The 19,768-nt window shown below is 41.5% G+C and overlaps 1 protein-coding gene across 2 annotated transcripts in view; it reads left to right on the forward strand.

Moving 5' to 3' along the window:
- The window catches only part of MOV10L1 (Mov10 like RISC complex RNA helicase 1), a 36,482-nt gene extending 25,700 nt beyond the window's left edge, over positions 1-10,782 (forward strand). For both annotated transcript variants that reach the window (XM_048935125.1, XM_048935222.1), the window contains exons 22-27: positions 1,788-1,961; positions 2,754-2,903; positions 3,517-3,624; positions 6,640-6,777; positions 7,214-7,305; positions 7,831-10,782. In XM_048935125.1, the coding sequence (XP_048791082.1) occupies positions 1,788-1,961; positions 2,754-2,903; positions 3,517-3,624; positions 6,640-6,777; positions 7,214-7,305; positions 7,831-7,840 (672 nt within the window). In that variant the 3' untranslated portion in view covers positions 7,841-10,782. The remainder of the gene's footprint in view (positions 1-1,787; positions 1,962-2,753; positions 2,904-3,516; positions 3,625-6,639; positions 6,778-7,213; positions 7,306-7,830) is intronic.
- Positions 10,783-19,768: the final 8,986 nt, after the last annotated feature.

Consider the following 19,768-nt stretch of genomic DNA (forward strand, 5'->3'; position numbering starts at 1 on the left):
AAAAAAATTGACATTGATCAGTGCTTTCTGAACATTTATGTAACCCAAACAGTGGATATGAGTACAGTGAGACAATGGGTTGTGCATTTCAGCAGTGGTTACAGTGGGCCACCTACTCTGGTGCAAGTTTTTACAAGCGTTGCATATAGGCTTTTGCTCATAGCTGGCAAGAACTTAAAGCTAATACAGTAACTGTTGTAAAAGAGTATTCTGTAGCTGAGAATTTACTCTGTAAAACAGAGCTGAGTACAGGGGGATGTCTGCCTCCCTGCTTCTGCTGACTGCATTACTTCTGATACAAGCCAGGATGCCATTGGCCTTCTTGGTGACCTGGGCACTGCTGGCTCGTGTTCAGCTGAACATCAGCCAACACTCCCAGGTCCATTTCCTCCACACAGTCTTCCAGCCACTCAGCCCCAAGCCTGTAGCGTTGCATGGGGTGGTTGTGACCAAAGTATAGGACGTAGTGTTGATCTTGTTCAGGATTGTACAGTTGGCCTCAGCCCACTTGTCTAGCCTATACAGATCCCTCTGCAGGGCCTTCCTAACCCTAGACAAATTGATACTTCCTGCCAGCTTGGTGTTAACTGCAACCTTACTGGGGGTGTGGTCAATCCCATGATCCAGATCATCTGTAACGATATTGAACAGGACAGGCCCCAGTAGCAACCACTGGGGAACACCACTCATGACCAGACACCAGCTGGATGTGACTCTATTCACCACCACTCTGAATCCAGCCCTCCGAACAGTTCTATATCCTTTTGGTCCTACATAGCTCTGTCCAACCCTGTTGAAAAGAAGAGAGTGAAAACCATGGGGCAAGAGCACTGTTTTGGGTAATCAGTTCTTGAATGAAGACAGCTCTGCACGTGCATATTGAAAATGATTTAGTTTTTTAGGTACAGAAAACAAACTAACAAAAAAACTGATAACAGCATGGCCAGAGGAAGAAATCTGATGGCAAACTTAAGTTGCTCGAGGGAGGTTGGGTATTATGTGCTGCTTAATTCTACGCGTTAGGTTGTGTTCAGCTTCCTAAGGAAAAGTTTTCTGAAACCCCCAAAATTTCTGTTCTTGTATTTTTTTTTTTAATACAATGTTCAAGGAGAGTTGGCATTGTATGACAACAGGAGATGAGGGCTTGAAGGATCTCACAGGTCTTCAGGTATATGTCAGTCTTCTTACAATACATAATTGGAATCACTGGAATATTTCTTCAAGGGCATTCTTTCATTTGAAGGCAGGCAGTTCTGGTTTCCAAGGCCTGCCTCTGTCAGATGGTACGGTAACTGGCTCTTCTGATGCTCTCTCTGCCTTTCAAGTCTTCCCCTCCGAAAAATAAATTATATCCATGGAAATCCCTTGGAAACAACCTGAACTGAATTAAAAAAAGGAGACATAATGTATCTATAGATCAAACCAAAGAATTCTTCCTTCATCTTTCATGTATTTTTTGTTCCTTTCTGTTCCTTATTTTTTTTTTTACCTTTCTCCCTTTAGAAGGAGAGGAGATGGTCCATTTCCTTCCCATTTAGGGGAGGAAGAGACTTTTTTTTTATTTAGTGTTTACTTAGCATCAAGGCTGCATTTTTTTGCATTTAATACAATTTTTTGGCAGCTTTAGGAAAGCTAACATTGCAAGATGGTAAGTGGTCTTCTTGGGAGCTGCATACCTTCAAGTCTGATGAGTAACTCAATTATCTTTGTAAAGCCCTTCCAACTCAGGATATTCTGTGGTTCTAACTGCCCGTTTTGGTTACAGGTTTTATTTTTTGTCTCTGCAGATCACAAAACTCGTAAACAACTACAGGTCACATTCTGCATTGCTTGCCTTACCATCTAAACTGTTTTATAATAAAGAGCTTGAAGTTTGTGCAGATGCTGCAGTAGTGACTTCTTTGTTACACTGGGAGAAATTGCCCAGGAAAGGGTTTCCGTTAATTTTTCATGGAGTAAGGGTATGTAAAATGCTCATGTAGTCTAAGTAAAAATAAAGAAGCTTCATTTTTTTTGCTAATGTTGTAGACAATGTTTGCTAATGTTGTAGACAAAGGTTTTATTCATTAGAATGAATTTCAGAAAGAATATAGGAAAAGAACAAGTTGTTTGCAAAAAGGCTGGCTTCTTGACAATCTGGTTTTCAAAACAACTACTGAAGACAAATAGATTTCTAAAAACTTATGCAGCTGCAGATTGCAGGGTATTGTGAAGACATTTTCATAAAAATTTAAATTGGCAAATGTAGCAGGCAACTCCATTAGATTTAGATTAATTCGAGTAAGAGTCTGCTGCATTAGAATGAATGCAAGCCTCTAAAACTAAAAGTTTGTTGGAGATTAAAAGTCAAAGATAAAACTGGTACTTCAGGAAGAAAAGTCCTTGTGGGTCTTCCAAGAAGTTAGTGAAGTGATCAGTGGTGTGTCCACTGTTCGGAGGTGCTTGTGTCTGACCTCTTCTGCTTTGCTCAAAAGCAGAATAACAGCTTGCAAACACCTATTATTCTGAGCTGAGATGTATATTCTTTGCACATATATGAAGCACCATCATCATAAAATACAGGTGATGGTTGCTCATTGAAAAGGATTTATAGCAAATAAGGATGTTTGTGTATAATGTTACGTTACAATTTCTGTTCTTTAGATATTTTTTGTTTGTTTGTTTTGCATTTAGATGTGTAAGACAATCAGTTAAATATGTAGTTAGTTTTTGCACATGGCCTTCATCTGCTCACTTTGCTTTTCCTAATACAGGGCAAGGAAACTCGTGAAGGTCACAGTCCTTCATGGTTTAATCCAACTGAAGCAGTTCAAGTAATGCAGTATTGTTGCCACCTGGCTAAAAACGAAAGCATTGCAGTGTCAGTGGCTGATATTGGAGTGATTACACCGTATCGTAAGCAGGTACAGCTAGTATTTAAAACTTCAGAGTTACTGTATTTGAAGTTGTAGTTTTGCCTTGCTGCTCTGGTTTGGTAAAATGGGAAGGCATATCTCAGAGCTTCACTGTGTTTTGTTTCACAGTGTATTGTCATTCACTAATGATGTTCCCATTAAATCTAGAGTTTAGAGTGAAAAACCTCAGTTTTTTACTCAGGTGAAAGTAGCAAGGAATCTCTGCACAGCCCTCTTGCAGGGGTGGGGGAAGCTGTTTGCCCTGCCATACCTGTGGTAAGTCTTGGGTTGGCACATACTCCATTACAGAAGAAGAGCTTGCGTGGATAAACTCCTAAGATCTAAGTTGTTTGTGTCATTAAAATCTATCAAAAAACCTGTTAATTTCTGTTTATGTGTAGGTAGCAAACATTCCCCCTATTGAGTCACATAAGAAGTGTTGTACATAGCAGGAAAAGCTCTGTTTTGTTTTAAAACCTTAATAATGGATGATAGCTAAGCTTGGTGTAGGCATTCCCTACAACCCATCTGTGTTAAATTACTTTACATGTCTCATGTCTTTGGTTTCAAAATAATCCATTCTAAAATATAAAAATAAATTTCTTCAAACATTTTTTTCTAGGTAGAAAAAATTAAATTTCTTCTGAGAAGCATTGATTTGTCAGATATTAAAGTTGGCACAGTAGAAGAGTTTCAAGGACAAGAGTGCATGGTTACCATCTTATCAACAGTATGTATACTTGTGGGCTTGTCTAGAATATTTGTTCTTAATTCTCTGTAGCTTTTTCCTTTTTGAGATAGAGCTGTGGGGAATGAGGATGAGAAAACCAAGGGAGCTGTGATTTTGTCACTAGTCTGTCATAGTATTTGGGAAAAATAATTGAAATGTGTGCAAACAGGATGGTATCTGTGCTTTTGAGGTAGACTTCAAACCCTTCAAGCTAATTCAAAATGAGTTCATAGAGTTTCATATAGGTAATATATCTTTGCTTAAGCATGCTGAGCAACGATGGAAACTGGATGCAGTATAAATAGTAGAGAGAACAGTATAAATCACAGCATCCAAAGTCACTGTTTAGCTTATGAATGTTGATGTAGGTTCTTTTCATTTTCTGTTTGAGAATTACCACATAATTGTATACAGTTGTCAAGTATGTCAAGTGTTCTCCTAACAGTAAAAAAGGGTACTGGATTCTGCAGTCAGCACTGATGATTACCCAGACATCAGTGCTGACTGTAGAATCCAGTACCCTTTTTTACTATTAGGAGAACACTTGACAGTCTTCCATGGTCATTTTCATGATGTGCTGTTGGAGTGTTCTGCTGCTTAAGTATTGGGATGTTGGTAAATGTCTTTTCTAGCTTCTGACTAATTGAATCTGAAGCTGTAAATGCCTTGCAAAAAAGGGACAGGGAAAAGAAGTCTGCGCTGTGGTTGTACTTCAGCAGTACACTGGTCACAGGACATTATTTTCACAGTAATTCACTTCCTTGATTCAGTGTTGGTGTTGGTAGACTACATCTATGTAAATATGGCAGTACAGAGACACAATTGCATCGCTAGAAATTTTTATATAAACATGAGAATGCAGAGCTGTTTGTTTTCACTCTTTGCAATAAATAAATCTTTCAGAAAATTTCTGATTCTGTGATCACAGAATCATAAAATGGCTCGTGTTGGAAGGACCTTAACAGTCATCTGGTTTCAATCTCTCTGCCGTGGGCAGGTTGCCACCCACCAGGTGAGACTGCCCAGGGCCCCATCCAACCTGGCCTTGAATGCCTTCAGAGATGAGGCATCCACAGCTTCTCTGGGCAGCTTGTGCCTGCATTTAATCTAAGTCTCTCCTCTTTTAGATTAAAACCATTCTCCTTTATCCTGTCACTAACAGATTATGTAGTATGATGCTTGTCCTCCTGTTTATAAGCTCCCTTTAAGTACTGGAAGGCTGCAGTGAAGTCTTCCCAGAGCCTTCTCTTCTCCAGACTGAACAAGCCCAGTTCCCTCAGCCTTTCTTCATAGGAGAGATGTTCCAGCCCTTTGATCATCTTCATGGCCTTCCTCTGGGACCGGTTTGAGAATTCCACATCTTTTTCTTTGCTGGATGCCCCAGGCCTGGACACAGTACTCTAGACAGAGCTTCACAGGGGCAGAGTAGAGTGGAACAATCACCTCCCTCTCCCTGCTGGCCACCCCTCTTTTGATGCAGCCTAGGATATTGTTGGCTTTCCAGGCTGCAGATGCACACTGCTGGTTCATATCAAGCTTCTTGTCCATCAGAACCACCACGTCCTTCCCTGCAGGGCTGTTCTCAAGGAGTTCTTCCACTCTATATGCACATCTGGAATGGCCCTGACCCCAGTGCAACACCTTGAATCTCATTTAAGTTCACCTGGTTTCATTCCTCAAGCTTGATAGAAGGGGGTGTTGAGGAAATACAGGGAGATGGAAGTTTGGGAAGATGTTTTGAATTGTATTCAGTCCAACCATTGCATTTGGCGAGGAGGCAAGAGGAGAAGAATGCATCACTAAGTTGGGAGTTTCTGTTGTTATTAGGAAGGTGGTAGCCCTTGCCTTTCACCATAGCTTTGTAAACTTTGCTGAAGCTATCAGTATAACTGATATAAAATTGAGTTTAGAATACACAAAAAAAAAAAAAAAAATCTGTGCTTGCTTTTTTTCCAAATGATAGTATGTTTTTGGTGCAGTAAGTCTCAGTGAAGTAGAAGAGATGTGTCTGGAATGTGGAGTTCTTGCAGTGTTTGTGACTTGTGGTCCTTCAGAGCTGTTCAGGAATATGCATTACAGACTGAGCTCCTGTAAGTCTGGGCAATGGCATAGAGGACAAACTGATCAAAGGCAGAAATAAAACCCTGGGCTTTGAGGCTCAAGGTAAGAGCAGCACTAGACTACCTGTAACAGGCACACACAATTTCCAGGAGAGAGAAGGACAAAACAGCTATGAAAACAGTCAAAGCCCTGAAAATAGTTTGACTTGGGTGCGATGAGGAAGGAAGCAGTTGGTTTGGGTGAGGTGGTGGTTTATGGCTTGAAGAAACCATTTGGGGATTTGCTTCCTTGTTTTTCCCCAATGGTAGTGGAACCATGCTTAACTTAGTTGTTCTTGATTGTATCATAGCTTTAGAATCCAGCATTGTAACTATAGTTTTAGGTATATTCATAAAACCCATTTGTGATGGGAAATTGTTTTATCAAAGATTAATTCAAATATTGATGAGATAAAGCTGAAAATGTAATGGAAAACTGAGTTTGCTCTAGCAGTGTTTCAGTGGCATTTTCTTCTAAGCTAAGGCCAAGATGACTGACAGGACACTCTGAAATGTTGTTGATTTTTAGGACATAAAAAAATCCAGCAACTCTAGCATTTCTTCTACTGAAAGATTACATCTTGTAAAACTGATTTTGTGTTGGTATCTTGTGTTTCAGCTTGCAGTGGATATTCCTGATGCTCAAATAAAGCTAATATACCATTCTCTTGAAATTGCTGAAGTCATAGTAGTGTACTGTTAGATAATAGACCTTCTCTGGGAAAACCAATGGTGGAATATAAGTTAGATAGCTTCAAAATCCAAAATTCAGCTAATCTGTGTATTGCTCATATTGAGCTGTGGTTTGCTGTAGTGAGCAAATTAAGCTTTCTAATAGATTGAAGTTGTGCTGTGACAAAGTAAGTTGGTTTCTCATTATTCCAGTTTTGAATCTGTATCTCTAATCAATTTTCAGGTGCGATCTTATGAAGACACACTTGCTGACGAGGAATACTGTTTGGGCTTTCTCTCTAACCCAAAGAGATTCAATGTAGCAATTACTAGAGCAAAAGCTTTGCTGATAGTCGTAGGAAATCCTCATCTTCTTATGAAAGTAAGGTTGTTTTTTTTTTTTCTTCTTATATCTTTGAATCATGCATGGTATTTGCCATGGTAAATGGCTAACTTGGAGGGCATTACCTGATGCCATTGTTTTCATTTTTTAATGGAGAGAGGTAGAAGTGATTACTCCCAATTAACCACCTGCTAAAGAGGTCTCCTTTTTGAGCTTGTGCATGGTTCTTTCTGAGCTTCAGTATTCATGAAATGAACTGAATGAGAGGTGTGGTCTCCCCACACCTACGTGCAACACACTGAATCCATCTGAAGGTGTCTTCCTGCTATGTTGTTCCATGCTTGCACTGTTTGTGCTGTTCTGTTTATAGAAAAGGTCCTATTAAATCTTCTGCATTGGCATGCCACGTTAATTTGTTGGCAGGTTCATTACACAGAGTAACATGTCTATGTTAAACATCAATCTTTTCTTGTAGGATCCCTGTTTTTGTGCACTGTTAGAGTACAGCTTAATGAATAACGCTTATGTGGGTTGTGACCTGCCTTCTGAGCTGAGAAGCCTGCAGCAGTGAGTATCTAGGCTTCTCTGTAACCATGCTAGACAGAGCAATTTCAGACATGTTTCAAGCTTATGTTATTTGAAGGATGATACATAGAAAAACGTGTGCTACAAATTAAGATTTGATTTTTGCGGTCATAAATACTGTAAGCATAGCGGGTAGCCATAATTCCTCCATCCCATAAGAGCAGTCTTAGCATTAAGTATTAAATAAAGGATGTTTTGGACTTGGTATTTTGCATACCTCTAACATTGCAGCATGTGTTTGGGGAACAGAAGGATTTGAGGGGAGCATGCTGTAGGGAGAAGCATTTACACTAGCTGTACTGAAAGAATTTTCTTGATTGATTTAAACACATCCCTTCTAGGGTCATATAATATGTTGCTATATTGTCTTCTAGATAATATTATACTATATTATTATATTGTTATTATATAATATTATTATCTTCTAGATGAAATTAACTATCAAAGTGTTTGTTCTTGTTCATGGAAAGGTAATCAAAATCCATTTTTATCTTATCTCTTTAATAGACAGGTGTGACTAGTTTTTCAGTATTCAAGATGCATTCAGTCCTCTTCTGTTTTTGAAGCTAAGAATACTTAATAGGAATCCAGCACCTTTTGGCCTCAGGGAAAGACACGCATTCTGAAATTCCTTGAAGTTTATCCAAGAAAGGCTTCTTAATGCTTCCTTTCGAGAGGTGAAAAAGTTGAAAGTTATCAGTATAAAGCGGTACTGGCAACCAGTTTGCTTTTTTTGTTTAGAAAGTGTATGATTTTGCTTCTGCATAGAGCGGGTATGTGTGAGTCCTCCAAGCTCCAGAAGAAAGTTATTGCTGAACTTGTATATTAATTTAACTTTTTTTTGACATTTCAGTTTTTCCTCAGACTTCTGTAGTGCCTCCTGAAACTCTTCTGTCCCAAGAATATGTGTTTGTCTTGTTATTTGGTTATGGAGTGTGACATTTATAATCCACACTGGATTGAACTGGAATGATGCACGAATATCTCCGTTTGGCTGATGTTGAGTATCTTAAGCCAACCAAACTTCAAGCCCTGCTTTTTTGTTTAAAGCCTTTGTATACGTGTCTGAGATGACACAGAATTCTGTTTCTCAGCTGCAGTCCAGCTGTCTGCTGTGGTGTATGTCAGAATGCCTCAAATGGGTTGAAAAGGTGGGGGGAGACAGTGAAAACTGCTGTGTTTCTACAAAGATCCTGTACAGAAGTGTTGTATTCAACTTTGGCAAAATTGTAAGCAATGAATGTCAACTGTAGCTTCATTGAGTACTGTGCTGTTACTTTAAACTTGAACGTGGTGTTCTCTCCAAGTTGACTAACTATTGCCATACAGCATTTCTAAAGTAAGTTGCACAGTTAGCTGTGGTCTTTCAGAGTCTGGGTTGTAACCCAGTGGTTTTCTGCAACAGACAAATATTGTAGGTAACCTACAGAGAAACAAAGAGAGGGGTGAAAACAAGATTTGGTTTGCAGTCAGTTCATATTGCTTTCACTTCTGGTGGTCAGTGTACTTCCTTCTGCCATGCTTTATGTATAGATAGGGCAGCTTATAGCTTGGTGAAACATCAAAGCCAGATACACAGTGCAGTGACACGCACCATGTAGAACCTAGAATATACTTAGTGTGTTTATCCAGTCTGAGTCTCAGCTGTATTTGAGCAGCACTGCAGCCTCATCAGCCTTGTCTCTTTGGTATGTTATTTTGCCAGCTTAATTGTTTTTACTCCTGAAAAAGTCATAGTAGACAGTTTGTTGCAGTATTATACTGAAAATGTCAGTGGCTGTAATGCCATTCCAGTATTCTACATAAAACTTTGGCATCTGTCCAATAAAGGATCTGTTCCCCGTTGAAGGATTTATTGAATGTCTTCCTTTGAGGATTATGATGGACCAGATCTCGCAGCAACTACGTAGTCCTGTTAAATGATCTTTGAGTTCCCTTCCACTCCAAGGCGTTCTATGATTCTGTGACACTTAGAATCATAGAATCACAAGGTTGGAAATGACCTATAAGATCATCCAGTCCAACTGTCTCCTCATCACCATTGCCACCACAAGCACTAAACCATATCACACAGCATGTTGTCCAGATGCTTCTTGCACACTGCCAGGGACGGCAACTCCACCACTTCCTTGGGCAGCCATTCCAGTGCCTGACCACTCTCTGAGAGAAAAAGTTCTTCCTCATGTCTAACCTAAACTCCTCTGATACAACTTGCAGCCATGACCCCTTGTCCTGCTCATTGCCTGGGAGAAGAGGCCAAGTCCCTCTTCATCACAGCCTCCCTTCAGGAAGTTGTAGAGTGCAATGAGGTCTCCCCTGAGCCTCCTGCAGAAGTAGCAGTGAGCGAGTCTATGATCTAAGCAAATCTTAGTTTTCATGAAAACCATGATCCAGTTACTTATTTCAGACATGAACAATCTTTTCCCCCTAAGTTAAAACACATACATATATATAGTGATTGTTTCTGGTTTTTATTAAGTCACTGCCTTACTAGGAAATTACAGAGGCCACAAGAGTGGTTCTACCGTGTCTCAAACAGCAAGCTAAAGGTACATGAAGTCAGAGAGCCCAGGACCACAAATCTACCTCCTCAGCTCCCCGTGCCTAATATATTGAGTTAGATACTGCTGATCTATGAAAAGCGAGTACAGTCTGTAAATAATTCCTGCGCCAGTTAACATAAGCAATTAAGAGTTGAAATGTAAAAAATACCTCCAGAAGACCACTAAAGACATTGGGAAATACTAGAGGTTTTCCAAATGGAATCAAAGCAGGTAGTACTCAAGTGTTTAACAACAGCAGCTTCTTGTTTTCTCACTGCATTTCAGAAAGCAGATGTGTGAGAAGTATGTTCTGTGTTGCAGCTTTATTAGTAGGCCAGCAGCTAATTTCTGTGCCATGGCAATGAGGAACAGGTGTCTTTACTTATGAAAAGAAACATCCTATAATTGGCTGCACTTAGAACACAAGCACAGGAGAAGGTATGCTCTTCTAAGAGTGTTCTAGAATATGAAGTCTTTATTGGAGGAGCAGTCCCTCCTGTTCATTCTACTTTTAGCTCTATATTAATGAAATTGCTGCCGTTGCTCTATTCACAGTGGCATGGATATGTCAGATCAGGTTAAATGACTGATGCATGAGTTGCTGGGTAAATACGCCATTATTTCTTCTAGTTCTGTATTTTGTCATAACAGATGTTTAACTGTGCTTTATCTAATAGAACCTGCATCCCTAGCAACTACATAGCAACATACTGAAGGTCAAACTGGGTGCCTCCGACATCAGCCAAATGATGTAAGTCGTGCCAGCTCACGCAGTCCAAGAAACACGCGTGGCGAGCTGCTGCCCCTGCCGTGCTGAACGGGCTTCACAGGCACAGTGGGTGTACTGTAACAGATAATGGGGGGTTGGAGCCCTGTTCCTTTTTTCTACTCTTCATCCTCCCAAAGAGTGGTCAATCTATACACAAATAAAAAATTAAAATAAAAAATCAAGTTGTAGTTGCAATCTGTACTCTACACCTTGTGTGCCTGCCTTTGTTTCCAGGGCCTACGTTCCAGTAAGGACACTAGATCAGCGGGGCAAGAAATAGAATTCACAGTACATAGACAACTGCACCTGCTGTTTATGATGTCAGGAAACTTTAATGCAATTTTCTTCTTCAAATAAATCAGCTTTGAGGTGTAAGGGAACATTGGGCTGCGTATTTTGAAGCTCGGATATCAGAAGAATTGAGTATTCTAAATCTTAATAAGAAACAGACTCTTAAAATGTGTTACTGGTTTTTTGCAGCTAACAAAAAGAACAATCACAGAATCAGAAACAATTTGTCTCAGTTTTAGCAGGCTTGCTAAAATTCATACATTCTGATTATTTAAACAATTGGCTTTATTCTAATAGCAATGGTAGTGAACATGCAAGCTGGGAGAAGGGTGTTCTAGGACAGTGAATAATGGGAGTGTAAAATAATCCTTCTAAATTGCTTACATCTCCTTACAGCATTAGGTGTTGTTGCATTTCAGTACTTCTTAAATGATATTTTGGTACCAGCCTGTTGAGAATTGCTCTGTGCAACACAAGGAAACACTTGAACTGCTGTGTCCCACTGAAGTGCAGTGAGGAAGTGATGAGCTGTAGAAGGCAAACTGCAGACCGTGGAGTGAACAACTGTCCATAAGCAGAGGATGAAGTGCTGCCAAAATGCTCCATTTGGAAGGGCTTGGAATTTGACTGAAGGGCACAAACAAATTGGAAGGTTCTTCAGAGGAACTGTAACATCAAGAAGGAAAAACCGAGGAGACAGAAGAGACTGTAAGTAAGGAAAGAGTACAGTCAACAAAGGCATAATAGAAAAAAAAGAAAGTTTAAAATAAAATACACCCCCAGTATTTTGCTTTTCCTAACCATTACTCGCTTCACTCTGATTTCCATGTATGACTTCTCTTCCTCTGATATAGCTGGAATGTGTAGTCATGTAGACAACATGGAAGTGCTGAAACTGAACAAGAGATTCTTTCTGATTCTTTCTGATAGCTGCAAGTGCAAATGCCTGAGAGCTGTGTTCCAGCTAGATTGTCCATGCTCCCTTCCTACCTAACAGAACTACATACAATCGTTTGCTTCATCCTACAACGTGTCTAGAATATTTGAATAAATCCCCAGAGGTGCCTCTCTCTGTTGACACCGCAGAGTGAGGTCAGAAGCTGAAATGAGCTGAGTTCTGAACAAGTGAAGCTAGGTGCTCTAAAACCTGCCTTAGCTGCCTGTGTCATCTCTCCCTACAAGCACAAGAGACCATTTTGTGCCTGGTTAATGAAAAGTATGTAAGTAAGAGATGAAGGACAGCATTTGGGGAAATTAAAACATTGGAATTCTGCGGTTCTCGCTCCTGCTGAAGAAGTAGAGGTCACTGATGCAGAAGTAGATTTACCTCTCCGTACAAGATGAAAATACAAAAGTTAATGCTTCAGTGGGCTTCCTAGTGCCGTAATGCTTAGCAGAAGTGTTCATTTCCATAACAGATCAGTGTGTTCCAAACAACGTGAAGAGTAACAAAATGCATCTGTATGTGACTAGCAGGAAGAGGAGCCTGGTCACTGTCAGCCTGGCTGGGCATTGCTATCGTGATGGTGTGTATTTAGAGGGGCCACAGCAGCCAGAGGAGCTGTCCTGTTGGGTGCAGGTTGAAAAGGGTGTAGAATCATCCTTAGTGCCACAACTCTGACATATCCCCCCATGTATCACGTACTATAAGACACGGACTTGAGAGGAGAAGCCCTAACCCTGCAACTTCAGTGATTCCAGCTGGCCCTCTTCAGCAGCACAGCCATGCGGTGAAGTGGGCACATGTGGGCCAAGGGAAGGTGGCCGGGTGCCGTCAGCACAGGGCTGGTGGGGGCCGAGCAGAGCAGCCCCTGCACGAAGCTGCAGCAGTGAGCTGGGTGGATGCACAACGGGAGGCACGTGGGCAGGTTGTGATGTGCTGGAAGCACTGTGCGGGAAGTCATGGGGCTTGTGGTGGTTTCCCTTCTGCTGCTAACAGCTGTGCCCTGGGGCAGTGAGGAGAACAGCATAGCAGAGACTGAAAAATAGTGAAAATTTCCCTTTTGGCTTCCCTTAAATTAACGAGCACACAGCACAGATGGGATAAGTGAGGTGGAAGAAGAAATCCAGCATAAACATTTCCTGCAGAGTGATTAAAATGCAGGCATTCTTTGCATTGAACAGAGGACAGTGATGACCAAAAGGCATTTAAAGCTCTATTGTAATTCCTGTTTTGGAGAGTGCCCTTGAGGTTATGCTGGCATTGCCTGGTTTAATGCTTGATGTTCACCAGATGTCCCAAAGCATAAGTATGATGGGATTGCTGAAAGGTTAGTAAGCAGAGACCAAGTGACCTTCTTACACTCTTATTTAATTTTACTTAAGCCACCACTGATTTTTAACAACCACCCTGTTACAGTTGGTGCTACAGCTGGAAAGATTATCGTGGTGAAAATGGGAAGAGAAACAGAGAAGGAATGCTCACCTGTGTCCAAAGATCTAGGTTTGCAGGGAAGACTCCACAGAGGAGCGATCTCCAGAAAGAGATCCTTCCTGAGGGGCAGTCAGTGCTTAAGTGCAGTCTAGGAGAGGTGCAGCCAGGTTCCACCCCTTGGTCACACAGCTGAATTGCCTTCACCTGTGCTCCCACGGATGACCCAGTCCTTTCCTCAGGCGATCAATCACTGGTTCAGGCCGTAACTCAACAGTTCCCATACAAACCTGCTTGCCAGATTCTTCATGTAGATTGTTTCATCCATTGTACCACTATCAAGTTTTTTTTTGTGCATTGTACCAAGTACCACTACCGAGGCAGTGAGTTCTCACATACATTGCAGGTGAATATTATTGTTCCATTTGCACTGAAAGCAGCAACTGTGATATTCCTTTAAGGTTCTGAATGCTCTCAAGTTATCTTAAAAATGATTGTGTGCTATGAATATAGGTGGCCTTCATGGTAACACTCTCTGCACATCAGCCTCACTTGTGTGGTCAGTCAGTGCTACCTGCACAGAAAAACCTAGCAAGGGAAAAATCCAAGCAACAGATTTTTTTTAAATTGACTTACTGTAGAAATAGGCATGAGAAGAAACAGATTGCGGAAGAGCACAATTAATTTTTACCAAATTTATTAATAGCATAAATAAAAGTATATTCATTACAGGCAGATCGTTGTTGCTAATTGTAAATTGCTCTGTAATCATAATCCAGATAAAACTGCAGATCTGTCTGGGATCAAAGTCAGCAAGCTTAGGTCTGGAATCAGAGGTCAACTTCAGTTGTCCTACTTGCAGAGATACCCTGAAATAAAATGAAATGACACATTTCTCAGTGTGAAAAAGAAGTCTTAGATGTTCAGGGTGGCTTTTCATTCTGCTTTTCACATTTGCCTCCTGGTGCTCGTGTCACTTCATGGCTGTGCAAGAGCCACGGCGTGCTGGTGGAGCGAACACACGGGCAGCAGGGAGCGGCCTGCTTACGGCATCCCTGAAGACACGGCAGCCAGCAGCCTGGTGACAGAGTTCAGCAGTGCACAGGGAAGTGCTGTCAAACGCGTTCCGTGTACAAATGAGTCCTCAGGCATTTTATAACAAATTATTCAAAGAACCAGCTGAATTTCAACATGCTAGGTGCCTTTTTAAAATCTCTGAATGTACTGAAAGTGCTTCAAAAGTAAGCTAAGCTTCTCTTCCTGTGCACCAAGGTCATCATTTCCTACAAAGGAACATTATGCTTGTGATCCCGGAGCAAGTGTGCTCCAAAGCATCTACTTCAGTTTCTCCTTGGGCTCCTACTGCAAAGGGGATTTGCTATTTCTGTGTTCTCACAATCTGGGTTTTTACCAATCACTGGGGGCAGAGCGGTTGTTCTGTGTTCAGTATTAATCTGGGGCCCACAGAACTGGTTAATAACACAAGAAATTTAAGTTGAAGTTTACCCTGAACATAAACTTTTAGAAGTGTTGGTACCTGTGCATCGTTTTCATTGGAAGTCATGTTCTAAGTGGATGTTTTTGATGTTCTGAAATCACGTTTTGAAAACCTCCTTTACACAACGCAGGTACAGGCTGTGTATAATGGCAATGTCTGCTCTCCACAGACAGCAGAAGGAATCCCACTATAGGGTTTGGATCAGGAAGTGACGGAATTTAAACACCCAAGTACAGGTTTCAGGAAGTGGATTGTCTCCACATCAGTATAAATCCGTGTGCTTTAGGCTGAAAACCTTTAAGTGCTGATGTTTTGTCAGGTACTCGTGAGTCTCTCCCCTTGTGATCAGAAAATCACCGCTTTAATGCAAATTGTTTAACAGCTGCCTGCGTGCACTGCGGCAGAGGTATGTGCTGTAATAATCCATCAGCACCTGAGCAGACCCACTGACAGAATGAGACCAGCAGTTCTTCTACCTCACTGACAGCGTCTGCGTCAGCAGTGCCTGGGAATGCGCACCTCCCTCTGCAGCCACGCCAGAAATTGCTGCATGCCCTCTGCAGTGCATCACAGCCATCGCATCCCCTGCAGAAAGAAACTGCACAGCCCCTTTAACTCCCGCTGCCACCGCTGTCCTGCTGTGCGTATGAGACTTTGGTAGAATTAGTTCTGCTGTCTCTTAGCTGGTGGAGGGGGAGGTTTGCGCAGACGTCTTCTTCTGCAGCGCACATGTCAGCTTTTCCCAGATTTCATCAGGATAACTGGTACACATTCTTACCTCTGCAGCATTCCTTTAATAATTTCTTCCGGATTCATTTATGTTGCTAATTAAAGACCGGTATTTCTCATAAATGTAGTTAAGAAATTATATTATGATCTAATATTGCAGCAACTGATTTCCCTTCCATGGCTTTGGGAAGACAATGAACAGCCAGGTGCCCCGTGGGCAGCATCTGACTTTGCAGACATTACCCGCCTTGCCTTGGACTTAACTTTTTTTCTCACTTCTTTTTTTAAACTTACTTAATTTTAACAAGAAAATGTCATTATATCCTAATTTAATTCTGTTCCAGCCGAAGCTTTATTGAATAACCTAAACCCATAAGCCTTTTCCATCAAATATCTTTGCAGCTCATGAATCTGCATGAGGCTATTCGTATGCTTTAATTTTCCACATCAGAGTTGCATGAGTACATATTTAATGTTAAAGATGCCTTTAAAAATACTACTACGTCAAGTCAGTTTTTCAGAGTTTATCATCCAGTTTTGCCCCAATATATTAGATAAAATTAGTTGCATTTCTGGAATCTTGGTGTGACACCTGGTCTTCTCTTCAGCTTCTCTGCAAAATACATCAATTATGAAATAGAGGAGCTCTGCCCCTGTGCTGAGCTGGCAGGCCTCTCCTTCCTGCCTGCAGAAAGGACTGCAAGGTGCAGTGGCAAAGGAAGGACAGGAAGAGATCATATCCACTGCACAGCCTTCACACCAGGGCAGGTCTGCCCTTGTCTCAGTGACTGATGTTATGATATGTTATGTTCTATTCTCTACCATTGCTCCTCAGGGAAGAATACATTGCCTGTGTCATGGTGCTCACCCACTGTAATGATGGATAAAAAGAAGTTCTAAACTTCTTCAGGGTTCAAGAAGTTGTTTAAATTCAGAATTATTCTGGATATTTTTAAATAACTTCATAATAAATCATCTGCAAATTAATTGGTTCCTTGGCCACGAGGGGTTCATTTGTTCCAAGTCTGCACACAGATTTCTTCAGTTGTCCCCACAGACAAAAGGGTTTTGGTCAATAACCACTGCTAGCGTTAGGCACGCTCTTTAAATTCAGCAGTTAGGGCTTATGTCAAAACCAGCGTTTTATAATACACGTTCAGCATAATCAGACATGATTCAGCTGGTGATGTTCTCTAGTCAGGGGTAAGCAGCTCAGTACAGCCAAGCTAATAGCCAGCAATGCTAAGTGATGGACAATGCAGGCCATGTGCAATCTCACATGCAATGCCTTGGCCTTACTCATATCTGCACTTCAGTACGACTGGCTGTGTACGGCCATCAAATTAGGAAGATGTGTCAGAGTTTACAGGACCGGGGACACAACCAGCAGCATGTGCAGATTTGCCAAAACCAACAGCAGATGAGCTAGAAATGTTTTGCCCAAGGCTACAAAAGTACATTCACAAGATTACAGGAAAACCAGTAAGCTTTGTTGACAGATGAGAATCTGACTCTCTGGGAGATATGGTGCATGTAATCTTACCCTAATAGATCTTCGGGGTGACATAACTTACAAAGCAAAATGTTTACAGCCAGGAAGGGAAGGGCATGATTTGCAGCAGCCATACAGCGCTGTGCATTGCACTCAAAGGAGTATTTGCTTCCTGGGTTTGGGCATCCTTCCAGTTTGTAACAAGACCTGAAACCACTGTAACAGAAGTTTATAGAGCAGGTTTAGCTTGGAAGGGGCATCTGGAGATCTAGTCTACTCCCTGCTGCTCAGAGCAGATCCCACAAGGTCAGCTTGGGCCATGTGCAGTCAGCTTTTGGATAGCTGCAAGGGCAGGCCACAGCTTCCCCGCATTACCATCATCTTTTGTTTTTAGCAATTATACACACCTAATCAGAATTTCATCAAACTCGTGTCCTTTGCCTCTTCTCTGTACCCTCCCACTCAGAAAATGGAGAGAAGAATGTGTTTTCTGTCATCTTTTCAAGACTAAAGTCAAAAACAAATGTGAAATTCATCTAAACTGTTTCAACCAAATGGAAATCCTTCACAGTGTATCTAGGAAGATTTGTTTGCGATGTTATCCTTTCCTGTAGGACTTGCAATTACTAATTTTCTCTGGAACAAGACAGTATTAATTCAAACCTTTTTCAGCTTTGTTTTGTGATAATTTTAGATGTTGGAGTTGTTTGTGTATCTTTTTTCACATCAAGTCAAAATACTCAGAGAATATACATGAGAGAAGTGAGATTCAGGTTTTGAGTTGTAGTTTCAGCAGTTCACACAGCAGTTCATCCTACTGCAGGATGCAGTGCAGGTGCTTTCGGACGTGAGCTGGTTGTGAGAGGGGGTAAAACAGTTTTTCACTGCAGTACAGAGAGAAGCACCTGTATTGATCACTGATGTTGAGAGTTGTTTCTATTTCTCACAAATATTTGTTTTGCTTTTCAGCAGTGCCGCAAGAATGTTTCCCTTCTCATCTCTTCTGTTCAGCCACTGCTAGTTCTCGAAGCTGAAATTAGGCCAAAATATTTGTGCCTATGCTACATTCAAAACCAGAAGGATGACCACAAGTTCTTCAACGGTGATAGCGTATTATTTTCTATGTTAAATCATTCTTATTACATTTATTGCCATATTACTATTAAAAAAGCACTGGTTTTATGAGTAGTTTTCTTCCAGTCTTCTTGTTCCAGAAACAAGTTTTGGCATCCATAAGAAAATATGCCCATGTCTGGAAAGAAATGCCAGAGTCTCCATTTGTACGTGCCAACTGACAAACATCAGACAGCCAAAGCCACTGAAGATTATATTCTGGTTCTGCATTATCCTTTCTGTGCTATTTTGTTCTAACAGAGAAGGTGCCATCAGCTAAAATCTTCAGGACACCGAGTCCTTCCAGTATCCAGTCCTGTTCATGCTGGAACATATCAGAGGATAACCTGATGCCCAAAGTAACTCATACCCAGCAACATCCACCCCAAGATGTGACAAAGGCTGTCTGACCTGTGTAGGTACACAGGAAGTAACTGACCTTACAAGGCAGGCCCATAATTGGGAAGTGTGCACGCATTTGTACATCTGGATGCCATACTTGAGGCAGGCACAAACCCCTTGCTCCCACCCATGCTGTCATGCCTCACAGGTTCCACGCAGTGCCTGAGTCCTTGTGATAGCTGGTAGGGGCAGATCTGTCCTTTCCACGAGAATGCAGAGCTGTTCCCAGGAGGGCTCTTCCCTGTGGTGCATTGTGAGACTTGCTTTTTCTTAGCAGGCTCAAGGGCAGAAGTCGTGTTAGCCTGCCAAGGCATATGTCTTTGCTGGCCTGCATACTGTTTGCTGGCAGCTGTGGTTTGGGACACTAGATCAGAGAGACCATTCCTAATTATGTGAAGGCATTTAGTATGGAGACTGAACACGGCATGTATCATAAATCTGGCAAAGAAGATGAATGCTGTGACTGCTTTCTCATCCGTCAACACTTAAGGAGCAGCTGAACAAAACAGACAGCATGGTAGGTGGGATTATACAGTCCTGCTGACATGGAATGACCAGCGATGGCTCCACAATGTCTGAAGGATGTCATGACTGTAAGGGAAGTCCCCCAGTCTTCCAGAGCCGTGGTACATGGCTGAAGAAATTCATTCCACTAATGAAAGAGGCCCTCAGCAATTTGACTTTGCAGTTCTAGCTTGTTTGGAAGATTCCGAGCAGGGCTGGCCAGTGCATGTGGAACACAAACAAAACAGCACCAACCTGAAAATCACCTGCATGTCAAGCTTGCAAAAGCATGTAGATACATCCATGACTCGCTGTGTCGTGGTCTGCAACTTGGAAAACCAGAGGCAAGTATTTTTGTTTAAAGCAGAGCCTACATACTGATGCATCCCTTAACCAGTGCTCCTTCAGTAGTACTATAGAATTAAGGTTCAAGCAGGCAAGGGAAATTAGGGAAACCATATGTGCTCAAACCCATGCCATGCCTAACAATTCTGATGAGTTATTACTCAGTGCAGATGCATGCACTGCTTTGTGGATTGTGAACTCTTGTTAGACGTGTTACCCTGATAGCTTACAGATTTTGAAGAGTTTCTTCTGCCTCTGGGGGTTGATTTTTTTTTGTTTAGGGTTGGGTGGGTTTTTTTTTTCAATGCTACTGGGCTGGTGGTACTGTTAATCTTTATAGATTATTCAGTGCCTGATTAATTGTAAGGACTTAGGTAACTGAGGGCTT

This window comes from Lagopus muta, chromosome 1 (assembly GCF_023343835.1).
Source record: "Lagopus muta isolate bLagMut1 chromosome 1, bLagMut1 primary, whole genome shotgun sequence".
Taxonomy (NCBI): Eukaryota; Metazoa; Chordata; class Aves; order Galliformes; family Phasianidae; genus Lagopus; species Lagopus muta.